The sequence below is a fragment of the Setaria italica genome, chromosome I (assembly GCF_000263155.2).
Source record: "Setaria italica strain Yugu1 chromosome I, Setaria_italica_v2.0, whole genome shotgun sequence".
NCBI classification, from domain to species: domain Eukaryota; kingdom Viridiplantae; phylum Streptophyta; class Magnoliopsida; order Poales; family Poaceae; genus Setaria; species Setaria italica.
In genome coordinates this window covers 32,033,074-32,047,242 of record NC_028450.1, presented here as the reverse complement: position 1 = coordinate 32,047,242, position 14,169 = coordinate 32,033,074, and the positions used below count along the sequence as shown (strand labels likewise).

The following is a 14,169-nucleotide window of genomic DNA, read 5'->3' as shown; positions in this document are numbered from 1 at the left end:
CTCAAATATAAGCGCTTGGAGGCCACGAAGTAAGGCAGTATGTAAGTTCCACACGTATAGTGTGTTGTCTTGGTTATTGTCGTTGGGGTGTGACAGTGACACTCAAAATTTAGAGTATCTTGCTTAGCTAGAGAGCAGTCCAAATCTGCATCAACGATACCAATGTTTCCAAACTACGATTCAGGAACTGACCAGAACACAGAAATTCGCATGCCATGCCAAAATTCTGAATATGCATGTTACTAGCTAGGTATGCTTCTGTTCTTCCATTAAAGTTGTTTGCTTATATGATCAGTGCATTTGACTTTTAAAAGGTTTGGCTCAATTTAACTAAATACATCCATATAAGAAGACACGGAAAACAGACAGCAGCAACATAACGAAAGCAATGCTTTCATGAAAGAGATGATCGTCAACATGGTGCACAATGGCAGCAGAAAGAAGAAAAACAAGGAATTCCATCAAGTATAATCTGATACTTCCAAAGACAAAGCTAAATGGATAGTGCAACACTGCTACAGTCATACTAGGTTTTGGGAAGAAGCTAAAAACAATACTACTAATAATGCAGGACAGGTGATTATTACAACACAAGACCTGATCATCTTTCTTTAAAGGTTTGCATTTTGGAAAATAGTATGCCTGGTAATTTATGTACTGTGCATCTTTTTCCCGTGGGGTAGCAATACAACTAGTGTGATATGAGGTTAGTTTGTTGCAAGCTACAACAGAAAACGATTTGATTTCTCAGTGCTGCGAGGTGAGTTGGTTAATTACACCTATCAAGAGATTTATCTACATATTTTGACCCAAAAATCAGCGCATGAATAAAACACTTCAGTGTTATAAGGGGTGTTCAAGTTAGATTTTGAAGCACATGCGACTCGATCGTCCTACAGAAAGAGCACAAGCCGAAGATATATATCAGGTTCCGTCTGGAAGTGATTTCCTGGCAACTAGGAGAAGTTACATCGATTCTCAAGCTATCGTTTTCGATGCAGTCACGTAGTCACACATCCCATCAGTAGTGCTTGTATTGTATCTGACAGTAAATAGAGGTGACGATGACATCTAGCATAATTTACCCGCAATGCAGTTCCTCCTCGCCATGCATCTCCGTCAGAGTCCCAAGAGCTCCACCGTCCACTACACACTACTGATGTTCCGCACCTCAGTGGGCGCCTGGGCGGTCTGCCACGCCATACCTCCGGAGTCTGGCGAGCGCGCGGAGGCCGCTAGTGATGACACGTGGAACTGTAAAAGCAGATAACGATTGATCCTCGTTGGCGCATGGCGTGTCCAACCGTTAAGACCAACTGCAACTGTCTACAAATCCTCCATGTCACACAAAGACAATAATATAGACAACTTATACAACGGTCTGTTTGGCTATCTGCATACTATTTAATTCATATATGAATCCTAGATCATAGTGACCAAATATAAGTGTAATCTTTATGTACCATTTTGTGGGTTTGTGTATGAGATTACATTGATAACATTCAGATATATCACTTATCAGTGCAAAGTCTCACTCACAACTTGCGAAAAAAGCGGAAAAATACTACAGATTACATGCTGATCCTGACAACTTGATGATACATGACTATAAATTGTAAATTCTTTACATAATAGCTACAGTATCAAAACAACATTCAAGTTCGCTTGCATGACCAAAATGTTCCTTTGAAAAACTTAAAAATAACCTGCATTATGATAGCATTGGTCGGAGCACAGATTGCTTGGGTAGTAATAGAAAAGATTCAAGTTCTAGCAAATAATACTCAAGCCCACAATCAGGCTAAAAAGAAGCATGACAACACACCATTCCTACGGAGTGTAACTATAATTGTAATAGCCTACGCCACAAATGCACTGCCCAGTTAGGGAGGCACTGCGATACGTACAGACGTTCAGTGGGGCATTTTTGACCTTATCTCTGTGACTTGTGTTTGATTCAGTAAATCCTACAAGTATCGAAAGAAAAAAAAAAGTTGTAGCCAAGAGATTGAAGCTCAGTTCCACCTCCATATAAATGACTTCTCCAACCGTATGGTAGAATAGTTGACTTCTCCAACCATACGGTAGAATAGTTAGGCTGCCATTTATAAGAACACTAGTTAACTGGTTATATTTGTAAGCAACTTATTTTCTGAGATACTCCCTCCGTTCCAAATTATAGGTCGTTTTGACTTTTCTAAGTTCATAGACATTATATGCACCTACACATACACTATATCTGAACTAAAAAAGCTAAATGACCTACAATTTAGAATTGAGGAAGTACCAGTTAAAAATCAATGGCAACATTAGCACCTCTTGAACTGATCAAGATTATTAGAATATCATGAACGTGTTAGCAGACAGCTTTGAACTGGTATTAGGTTTCTATTGTCTTCATATGGAACTGTAAAACAACTGATGTTAGTACTATATAATGCTTGTCGAACAGTTGACTGAACCAAGCTTTCTATGATCGAAAGGATAACCAATAGACAGAGCAACAGGCCACATGTCAACTTGCTTAATATTTCATCATATTCTGAATCATAAAAATCAATCATGAAATTAAAAATACAGGTCTAAGCTTTAGGTTTAAAGACCATAATGTAAAAAAATTGAAATCGGTGATGCTGAAGTAAAAAAAAAAAAGCAAGCAACGATGGCATTCAGTGATTCAGAGGAGCAAGCAAAACGCCGCATACTTACAAGATGGATAGGAAGTAAGAGAACTGAATGCCACGCACCCTTCGCCGGGGCTGGGCCAGATCCAGGCGTCGAGCAATCCGCCGCCATGCACCCTTCGCCTGCTCTCCATATATTGCCGCGCCCGTCGGTGGAGGAAGCAATGGAGTCGGAAGCGGCCCTTCCGCTTCCCATTTGTCGTTGCGTCGACACCGCCGCCAGGCCCGTCGGTTCCAGCGATCCCGCCGCATCTGCCAAGCCTTGAATAACCTCTGCGTCCTGCATCTAACAGAGGAGGAGAAGAGATGGTGGCGGAGGAGGGAAGATGGTGACAAGGTTGGAGATTTTGCGCGCTCTCAGTACCAGTTTTGCCGCCACCACAAGTGATTTCGCGCGCACCGCAATCAATCCGGAGGAGGAGGCATCGGCGGCGACGAGGACGTACAACGGCGTTGGCGCTGGCAGTTTGGCCTGGGAGGCGAGACGACGGCGAGTTTCTCTCTCATCATTAAACACGGCACACGTCGGATCGTTTTGCTGTCGTGGCAGTAAAAAGATGGCCGTCTATGCGTTGAACATGCCCGATGATCCGCTAGTGCCTGCTCACCTCACCGGACTGGGAGAACCAACGAACGGACGCTGGACTGGGATTGAAGCCTCGAGACTTGAGAGCACCTGCAAAATCTGTGTTGTCTGGTAACCATCATCGAATGAATCCAGACGTGGACCCACATGATAACATCCAGATTATATCGAGTGCCGTATGTGCTTTGTGCAAAACTGGTGCCTTAACTAGCGTCTGGGCCGCATGAACTGGGGTCCCGGATGCCGCCAGTAATGCACCTGCGGCCTTTTTCCCTCGATCGGTACCGTAGATTGATAGATTCTAAACCCAACGGCTGAACGTACGGACGCTCCCCTTCCCAATCGGGTGCCAGCCAACCGGAGCATGCGCCAACGCAAGACGCAACGCGCCCGCGCACGGCGCACGGGGGACTCGAGCAATCTTCCTCGCGGATCCCGTGCCCGTGTCAGACTTGATCGAAGGGCAATGCGCGCCGGCCGGACGCCCCCGAATCAATGCCGCGACGGGCCGCTTGCACCTGAAGCCCTTAGCCATGAACCTGCACTTGCCGTGCACCGATCGAGGTGAAGGTGGTGACCGAGCCGGACATAGCACCCGCGCGTACGCAGACTCGACTCGGCCCGACCGGCGCGGCGAGCGCGCACGCACGGAGTTGAATTAGCTGGCCGGTGTATCTATACCACTATGAATTATGATCATCAAGAGCCAGGAGGACAAATTCGTTGCCAAAACTAGTTCTGGAAAGAGTTATCATGGCACATGCAGATATGAATCACAGGGCTGTAACCTGTAGTGCAAGCTGATCTTCGCCAGCTAAACCTCGTTGATAAGATGGGGGCAGTGAAATCAAGGCTTGACAACCCAATCAGGCATAAGAGGAGCTCATTTAAGAGGGGAGATCCTTCGATCCGGAAAAGGAGACGGGATCCCCTGTCCTGTTCGGCGCCAGGCGGGGAGGCGTGAATGCCTGCACGCCTGTGCGCCTCCATTTCGCAGCAAGAAAAGATCTCCCTGCGGTACTCGCTTGCCCCTCGAGCACGAACGCGAGGCACGTGTCCGTCGCCCCGTATCGGAGCTCAAGGGCCCGTATCGAGATCTCGCGGATTCACTCGGCCGCACAGCCGCACTGGGGATCTCCTGACCGGATCGCTTCCGTGCCCCTTCCGTAACAAGCCCTCCTCGGCGCCCCAGCGCGCGCGTGTATATAAGCGGCGCCGCCGGGCCATGGCCCTTGGCGGAGTCGAACTGACCAAGGCGGCGGCGACTGGATTGTGCTGATCGATCGCGTCTCTCACGCGCCGCGCTCTACGGTGCGAGCGAGCGAGGCTGAGATGGCGAGCGTCGTCGGAGGAGCGGTGGTGGCGGCGGCGGCGGCCGCTGGCGTGGGCGTGGGGGCGACTCCGCACGTTCTCGCGGTGGATGACAGCTCGGTCGACCGCGCCATCATCGCCGCCATCCTCCGGAGCTCCCGGTTTCGTGGTGCGTGGCCGCGGCGGCTTGGTTGCACTGCTGCATTTCAGGCTGTGCGCGCGCTCTCGGTGGTTTCGTCAGTATTCTCGGTCTCGGCTTGGTTTTTCAGTTTTCTGAAGTGGTGTTTGCTCTCGTGTTCGTGCAGTGACGGCTGTGGAAAGTGGGAAGAGGGCCCTGGAACTGTTAGGCAAGGTATGCCGTATGCTATTATTTGTTTGTGATTTTTTTTATTTTCGTGTTCTTTTACATGAGGATTTATGGGGTTTTTCCCCCTGTTGTTTCGGGTGTCTCATAGGAGCCGGACGTGAGCATGATAATCACTGATTACTGGATGCCGGAGATGACGGGATACGAACTCCTCAAGAAGGTCAAGGTAACAATCCCACGACACGATCCGTTCTGCACCAGAAACGCAAAATCCTGATCTTCTTTTAACATCGCTGCATGCAGGAATCGTCCAAGCTGAAGCAGATCCCGGTGGTGATCATGTCGTCCGAGAACGTGCAGACTAGGATCAGCAGGTACCCAATCCTAATCCGTCAGAATATGGAGCTCTTGTTCTTGCATATTCAGACGACATTTACAGCGTTTAACCCCTTGTTCTGATGACCGGCCAGATGCCTTGAGGAAGGAGCAGAGGATTTCCTGGTGAAGCCCGTCCGCGCGTCGGACGTCTCGCGCGTCTTCAGCCGCGTGCTCCGCTGAGTGAACGGTGGCGTTTCTCGTGGGGGCATGGCGCGCGCCGGCCTGAGTGAACGAACAGGCAGGCAGGCGGCGTTGGTGCGTGCAATCGTGGGACGATCTCGATGTAACGGTGTGGTTTTCTAGACGCTGTCGTGCTTTGTGGTAGGATGGTAGGAAGAGTAGGTCACGGTCTGCGTTTTACTAGGTCTTTATTTTAGCGAGCTCTTTTTTTTTTTTTTCCCCCCCCCCCCCCCCCCCCCCCCGGCTTCTTGGATTTTGCAGTTCAGAAACCAGCGTCTGTTCTTCCTTCGGCTCTGGACGATGGGCTTCTTCAGTTGTTTCGGTTTTGGTCTAAGGACTTGGTTGATTAAAGATGGTGGTGAGAAATTGATGGTGTACTTTGTTCTGTGTCTCGTAATCGTTAGGAGGTAACCTCTGCGGCTCTGCCTGACGGTGCATTTAAGCACCCTGACTCTCGCTGACTCGCTGTGCTAGAAACCCGGAGGCGATGCACCGTGCACGGCCTGAAATCTTGTCCTCGTCGCGCCCATTCATGCCTCCGTACGTGCATACCTGGCGATGCTACGACGCCGCGCGAGTGGGTTGTGTGTACGCCGGTACGGGCACGTACGTACAAAAGTAAAGATGCGGAGTGATACGCTACCATATACCGTAGAGGGCTAGCAGTACGGCACGGGCAGAAGCAGAACAGTGGGATACGAGGAACGGAAGCGTATCGGGAGGAAATGCTCCTGCCGGAGCCGGATACCGGATATCTGCAAAGTTTTTGATCGAATCCTGTACCAGCAGCCTTTGATTATGTCCCAACTCGATCCCAAGCCTAGCCCCTGGTTTTTCCTCGTTTCTCCAGCGTAGAAAGAAGCTTGGCCCGCATGGAAAATTCCATCATGCCGACGGCAGGCTTGTCATTGCCAGGATGCTGGACTCACCTCCGTATGCAGCTCCAGAGGCATGAGCGGAAAGGATTTGTCACCCTGTTCGCTCCGATCACCTCTGGAAGGAACGTAATACGAGTGTCTTCAGGAACGCCGAAACAGAACTGATCAAGCATACGAGGGGGAAAGCAGAAAGCTGGATAGCGGCGGACTGGTTCAGTTGGGTTGCTTGTTCAGTTTTTCGGCTGGACTTATAAACCGGCTGAAAAGTTGAAACGGCTAATTTGTTGTGAGAGAAAAACACTGTTTAGTGGCTGATAAGCCGGCTGATAAGCTGAAGCGAACAGAGCATTAGCTGTTTCGAGCAAACCAAGTGCTCTTCAGTTGTAATGATTTGCATAATATAGCATTAGTGAGCTGTCTTTTGTCTCGCGTTGTAAGCATCCATGTAATAATTTGTTTCCCTTCATACTACAAAGATGCTCAGCTGTCCTAACGTATTCGAGAGAAAAAAAAAGTTCAGAGTAAAAAGACTATTCAGCGTGAATCTATATATGGAGTCAGGTATTTAAACTACTGGGACCAAAGAACTGCAGCTAAAATTTTGCACCTCGCGGAGCATCGCGGAGAATGAAACATCACCCAGCCCGGTAGGTGTTGCCAAATGCCAATCAACAAGCGAAAATCACATAGTTGATAACAAAGCTGCTTTACCATCTTCTTCGTGGCACGATATTCAGATTGATCTCCTGGTAGCTCCTCTTTTCGATTAGCATGCACATTTGTGTGCACACATGACATGACACACATCTCGGGCTCTTTCTCAACTGTACTTAATTCCTACGCTTACGTTGCTGCTGCTGGCCTGCTGCTCGCCATGCATGTCTCCCAAATACTAGTACCAACCGGTGGCGCTTACCAACGGAGCAAGTCACGGTGTAGTCGTGTAGACCTTTTGGTCTCCATGTCGAACGCCATGGCCTCCGCAAAATCAGACGGGCCCACCCAATAGACGCAGTTGCCCTTCATCCCAGCCATGCCCTCGGCGTGCACCGACACCGCGTTGCTCAACCCGACGGACACTGAGGCCTCCCAGGTTCCCCACCGCCTCCCAGCACGGCCGGCGCGCGCACCGAGGCATGCCTCAGGACGAAGACCTCGTTCTTGGACATGTGGAGAGAACCGCCTCCCGGAAACTCCACATTCATGGCGCCGCCGGTGTTCCGCTATATTTGGTACAGGTTGCCTTGACAGAACACCAAGTGCTTGGCAAGCGTGTGTTCGGGCAATCTGGAGAACGGCGGGGCGAAGATGTCGGTTGGGCCGGATGGGACGCCGTCGTCGAGCAAAGGCTCGAGCACCGGCGTTGCCTGGAGGTCCCGAGGGACACGCAGGACGCGCACCTCGCCGTTTTTTAAGAGACAATAGAACTTGCCGCCGCCGCCGCCCTCGCCGGCGTGGTAGACCACGTGGACGGTCGGCGTGTCCACAGGGATCAGCTCGAAGGAACATGTCGCGTTCCTGATTCTCACGTAAGCGAGTAATTTATTGGCACCGGCTACCCAGGTGGCTACCGCGGTGAAGCCTTCCACACTAGGGTTCGGCGCGAAGACGATACGGTGAGGTGGCTGGAACGTCGGCAGGAGTGGCAGGACGAGCTTCAGGTTCTTACCCGTGAGGGGATTCATCAAGAGGACGACATTTGATCCGAGGTAGGGGATGATGGCGAGCCAGCCGTGGCACGAGCCCACGCACCGGCTGTAGCTGTTTATCGTGGTGAGGTGGAACGAACGCCGCAGCGGGATGGAGACCGCCACGGCGTGCGCGCGGACGCGTATGCGGCATACGCGCACGACGTACGGGGATGCCGACTCCAGCGCGGAGCGCCACGCCTTGGAGACGCCACGGGCGGCGAGGTAGCATCTCAGCGCCTTGAGCCGGTCGGCGATGCACGAGACGAGCTCCAGCGGGAGGTCGGCCCAAGGCCGCGGCGGCGCCATGGTAGGTGTTGCCGTGTTGATGCTTGATGGTTTGTAAACTTTGGTTACGTGCAACAATGTTCGTCGTATAATACTAGCTATAGATGTTCTGGTCGCGTCTACAAGTTGCAGTCCGCGAGAGTTACGATTCCATCATAGAATCGTATAACATTAGTTGCGTATACTTGGTTGGCAGGAGGGGATCACGGGTGACCGTGTTAGCGTTGGACATTGACACTGCCGTTTGCCGCCATCCGAAGCCAACAATTGAGGAGGCCAATCTGCAAATCACACATGCTCGATAGCTGGGAAAACACAGAAGAAATAACCAATTGCATGCTCAAAAGGAAGGATATGTAGCTGTCTCAAGATATTTGCTTCCATCTGGAAAGGGAATTGGTGAACTGCACCGCCGATTGAATCATTTCACTGATAGCTAGTGAACAAACCATTTAGAATTGAGAGCTTAGACTAGAAGTTCCTAGTAAAATTCATGGTATACTTAGATTTTAATAATTTCTAAAAGATTCAACCCTTCATGGAACAAACACTGAAGTAGAGGCTCAAAGGAGTAAAAAAATTAGAAATTAAAATTTAAGTATACCATGAATTGTGGTTTTGCGGCCTTTCAACATGGGCTAGAAAGAGATTGGAACTATAACGTTACCATTAACCTGCTCTGCCGCTTCAGACCAGCGGTCTCACCGGAGAACGATAATGGTGGTGGTGCTTTGTTGCTCCGTTCTGAAAGTCTGAAACGCTTAGGCATCGGCAGTAGCATGTTTTTTTTAACTGGTGTCTCCTCTGAAGTTTACTGTATGAGTTGCCACGAACAGATGTTGAACGATAGGTTTTTTTATTTTTAACTTTTTTAAAAATATTTTTAAAAATAATCCCTCCCCAACTTTATTTGCACGGCTGTGGCGGAACCGCCCAACTTAAGCTGGTTTAAGTGCGCCTAATCGCTGTCGGAACAGCAATTATCCGAAACGCACCTAAAACAGCATAAGTCCGGTAGTCCGTCGAGTGTCCCTAGGACTCCTCGAAGGATCCACGACGTGTCTCATAGCCATACATAAGGTTAGTATCCGCGATGGGATAATATCAACAAATATTACATTTTTAAAGACATATCAAAGGTACGATATATTACAACCATAGATTGAAGGAAACTAAACAGTGCAGGTTAGCGTGGTTCTTAAGAATTTAAAACAAAAATCAGTCCGGAAGAAAGATAAACATCTAAGTTTTATTCTAGGGTATCATGAGACTCATAAGATACCCTAGGTCTTCGGGGCTTCCTCTTCGGTGAGTCCCTGCTGGTTTTTCTGAAAATAACAACAAGGGATCCCCTGAGTACGAAGTACTCAGCAAGTCTTACCCGACTAACCAATATAATAGCTTTCCTTGGAAGTGTATGCTTAGCTTTTTGGTGTACTTGGCTAATGCAATTTTTGCCGAAAAGCTTACTACAAGTGATGCCTTAGTTTTATCTTTTATTTGGGTTAAGTTATTACCTAACCATTCTAGATGATGAGAAAAGAGTAAATACAACCACAAGGTGTTTAAGCCATACATCACTCATTTATCAGAAAGGTATATCATTTATGAATTTACACTACGATGCTCAACAGTGATCAAGTGCATTCATAACCGAGAATTGCGGCGATCCGGATCCATTTACATCCTGCAGGAGAGTACCCTGATCACCAACTATATACGACTGTACAGGTCGTACGTAACAACTTTTCGATCAGCAAATCCAATGATTGAGAATAAGACTACCCGGACCCAGGGACGCACCCCCACATGGGACCCCACGTCTGGCCCGATCACCATGTGAGTTTCAGGCTACGCCCCTGCCAATCTCCAGCACGTCAAGCGCGGGTACGAAGTATTCCCGATCAGAGAGTTTACTAACCTACTGGGCTTTACTGGTCCCATACCCAGTAAGTGATCAGATGCTTATCACTTGATCAAAGGTTAAGACAACGAATCGGGCCTTAACCAAATTAATCTAGCAGACAGAACTACATCTCTAGCTTCTGTCCGCTATCCAAATTCCAAGATAACCTTCCATATATCACATGTATGACTCAAAGTTTTTCCTTAAGGTTGGTAAACCAAGCATTTAAGCAGCTAAGCATTTCTAGACTTGGGTTATCTTCTAAGGTTTGAACAAGTGGCAAAGATGTCCTTAAAGCAAGGTATGATCATACACAAGAATAGGTTTCAAGCAACTCCTAGACTTAGTGCATACATATAGCAAATAACCGATAATTGGACACATGAAATAATAACTCTCAAAATAGATAGGTATAAATGCACCGGGGCTTGCCTGGGATCAACAAAGGTTAGTTCTTCGGAAACTTCTTTATTAAAAGAGGCACTCCACATTCCGCGAGTGCTGTCCATCTCCAGCTGAATTCCATGAATTCCACTTCAGGAGTTGTGACGTCTACGATTCAGTATATGCAAGAGTTAGAGATGCAAACTTTTGAATACAAGACTATACAACCTTCCTTCATGATAAAGTTGCAAGCCATCAAGGACTATACAATTTATCATGATAAAGTTGCAAGCCAACACACAAAAACCCGAAAGGATTAACCCACCATTTTTATTTCCTTTACTAATCCTACCTTAGACCTTTTCTTTTATTTTTTAAAAGCATTATAATTATTTTCTAATTTCAAAACTTATTTCCTATGACTTAATAAGGATTTGTGGATAATAAAGCATTTTTCAAGTTTTATACATTTAATAATGTTTAAGTATTTATTTAAATACCTTAAATAAAAAGGTATTAAATAAATACCTAAATTTTTATTATTTTTCCTAGGGTTTAAGAATTTTAATGCATAAAGGAAAATAAAACAATTCTAATAAAATTGGTTTCACTAATTTTGGGCACTTCTAGAATTTCCTGTGAATTAAATGGTGAAAACCGTATTTAATCTATTTATCTAACAAAAGAAAACCTAAGGTTTATTCAAAAACCCCCGGCCCAAACTTTTCTCACCCAACTTGCTTCTACCCACCATCACTTCCACCTAGGGCCCACCCGGCCTCCTACTTCCTCCCTCTCTTCTTCACTAACGAGTGGGGCCCACGGCCGGCACCCTTCCTCGGGCCGAGAAGTGGCCCGTCAACTTAACCTTCCACGCATGGGCTTTCTTGCGGCAGCCCCTTTTTGGGCCGACTCCCCCTTCTTTCCTCTTTCTTAACCGCGATCGGCCCATTTGCTTCCTCTCTCTTTTATACCGCATGGGCTTAGATGGGTCGGTTCTTTCCCTGGCCCAAGACGGACGGTTGGGCCCTCTTCTTTTTCTTTTTCTTTCTCCGACGATCGGCCTGTTAATCCGGCCCACGGCCTTCTTTTTACCCACCGGCCCACCTTCCCTTTCTTCACTTCCACCTGGGCCGCACGACTCATTTTCCTTTCAGTCCAACGGACAGCCCACCGCCTCCCCTTTTTCTCTACACCGCGCGGGCTAGCTGGGCCGGCGCCTTCCTCCGGCCCAAGACGGGCGGCCGGCTTTTATCCTTTGCGCCTCCCCCCCTTCTCCTTGCGGCTGGCATGTGGGCCTCCTTGGTCAGGGTTTTCTTCCTCCCATGGCCAAGAACAGAGGCGCACGCCGGCGGGAAAAAACGGGACGGGCTCCGGCCAACGGCGGCTCGCCGGCGGCCGAGACGGCCGGGGCGGCGGCGTCCAGGCCAGGCGCGCTCGTGCCCACCGCCAGCTCGCCGGGAGGCGGCCCGAGCCGGCCCCTCCACGGGCGGCTGCGGCTTGGCCATCGGCCGGCCCGGCGACGCACGGAGGCGGCACGAGGACGACCGGCGGCGCACCCTACGGCTTCTACACGACCCAAGCACTCCCTAAACTCGACCAAACGAATGAAAGAAGGGGCGGCGCGGAGGGCTCACCGGAGGACAGTAGCAGCGGCGGTAGACAGGAGATGCGGCAGGAACTTGAGCTCGACGGTGGGAAACTGAGCAACGGAGTAACGTGGGGCGTTGAGGAGGAGCTGACGGAACCTTGGGCGGGTGGAATTGCAAAGAGGGGCGGCAGCGTGGGTGAATTGGCCGGCGGCGGCACTGATTGCTCAACTCGGCTCGCACGGCAGTAGAACCAAAAAGACAGAAGATTAACTGGATGAGGGCGAGGCGATAGCGACGCAATTCACCGTACATGACACCCAGCTTAACTCGTGGTAGGCGGCGGGGTGCGAACGTGGCTGTCGCGCTGGCCGGCATGCGCGAGAGCCGGCGACAGCACGGCACTGTCGCTCTGTTCTTTCTGTTCTTTTTCCTTCCTTCCAAAACGACCTGTTCATCCCTCCATTGCTCAAAATATTCCATCTCAACTCGTAGAACTTCTTTAAGCAAACTTGTAGAGTAATCCAAGTACTCCATTTGATAGATTGGCCTCCAACTGAATTAAGCACCCTAAGGTCGAGATTTTGGAGCTCCAGGTTTCTGTCAGCTTGTACTGTTACTGAACTTTAGCGATTCAGTTCGACAGTCCTAAGCATGGTCATTTACCCTACTTTGGTACCAATTTCAGTAGCCCAACTGTATTCCATATAGGCCAACCACTACCCATTCGTGCTCTACAACCAGCAAGGATTCCATTTTGCATAAGAAACTATATAACCTTTGCACTGGATTTTCCTGAAATTTGCTCCAAACATTGCTAGTAAACACTGTTTTCAGACTTAGAATTTATGCAGCTCAAGAGTTGGCCGAAATAGTTAGAGTGCTGACTTTGAGCTTTGATTTAAATTTGATTCTTTCGCTATCTCTGAGCAACAACACCTTATTAAACATGTCCAAGGATCATACTTCACCGCTGTCTAGTTGCCTTTTCTCACGTTTAAGGAAATTTGTCCAGAAATTGGTTCTAAAGTCATGTACTCACTACCATTTTCAGACTTAACCAAATTCCAGCAAAGCTGCCTATTGTGACAAAGTGCCAACTTTAGGCCTCCATTTGAAATAGTTCCCTCTGCTATTCCTGATCAACAACACCCAGATTTAGGAGTCCAAAGTTCATACTTCAACATGGTATAGTTTTCCTGATTTACTTATTTGAGAAATTTATCAGAATTCACTTTCCAAAATGGACTCTGAGGCTGTTTTTCTGATTTCTTGTTTTCGTACGGTGAACAGTAAATGTAGTTTTTCATTTCCTTCTCTGATTTCTTTTGAGTGTTTAGGATCAAATATTATTCCAAATTTTTGACCCTTAAGTTCTAATCATCTTTACACTTCTATTCTATATTTTTGCCGAATTTTTCTGAATTTCAAATTCAAAATTCAAATTTCGACCAAATTTGACCCGAATTTGATTTTCGGTCAATCTCTTTTTCCTTTCTTCTTGAATTACTTCCGATTCATCCAAGTCACATAAATGACTAAAATGGCAGCTGTTACAACGGCATGGCCCTTTTAGTCGCGCCGTGCGCTGTGGCGCGGTAGTTAGCCGTTGCCGCACCACTGCATGTGGCGCGACAGCGCGGCCCCGCGACCTGGCCAGCCGCGCTAGTGAGGCGCTGACTGGGCAAGGCGCTGCCGCGCCACATGCACTGGCGTGACATCTACGTCCAAGCCATCGCGTGTCCTTCTCCTTCCCTCTCCCCTTTCTTCCAGCTGATGCCCCTACCCGAGCCACTCCCCTTGCTCGCCACCGGTCGCCCCCCCTCCCCCCGATCCCCCCGCCCCCCCCCTCCCAAATCCGGCGTTTTGGGGTGAGAAAAGTGTGGGGAATCGATCCCCACGTCCTTAGAAAGGTATTGCCCCACTTTTTTTTTCCTTATTTTACCATTGCATTTCGTAGATATTTGAATACCTAAGTAGACTAGGGTTA

The 14,169-nt window shown here is 48.6% G+C and overlaps 1 protein-coding gene across 1 annotated transcript; it reads left to right on the top strand.

Moving 5' to 3' along the window:
* Window positions 1-4,602: 4,602 nt before the first annotated feature.
* Window positions 4,603-5,823, top strand: LOC101758565 (two-component response regulator ORR11). The gene is made up of 5 exons (XM_004953129.2): window positions 4,603-4,750; window positions 4,887-4,933; window positions 5,037-5,114; window positions 5,192-5,262; window positions 5,359-5,823. Exons 1-5 carry the CDS (start codon window positions 4,603-4,605, stop codon window positions 5,444-5,446), a joined length of 432 nt encoding a protein of 143 aa, XP_004953186.1. The 3' UTR covers window positions 5,447-5,823.
* The last annotated feature ends 8,346 nt before the right edge of the window (window positions 5,824-14,169 follow it).

What these genes read in the sequence shown, in the direction of transcription:
- LOC101758565 (XM_004953129.2), top strand. Translation starts at nt 4,603, where the DNA reads ATGGCGAGCGTCGTCGGAGGAGCGGTGGTGGCGGCGGCGGCGGCCGCT. An exon ending in AACTCCTCAAGAAGGTCAAG is followed by an intron (nt 5,115 to 5,191) that starts GTAACAATCCCA and finishes CGCTGCATGCAG; the next exon opens with GAATCGTCCAAGCTGAAGCA. An exon ending in GTGCAGACTAGGATCAGCAG is followed by an intron (nt 5,263 to 5,358) that starts GTACCCAATCCT and finishes ATGACCGGCCAG; the next exon opens with ATGCCTTGAGGAAGGAGCAG.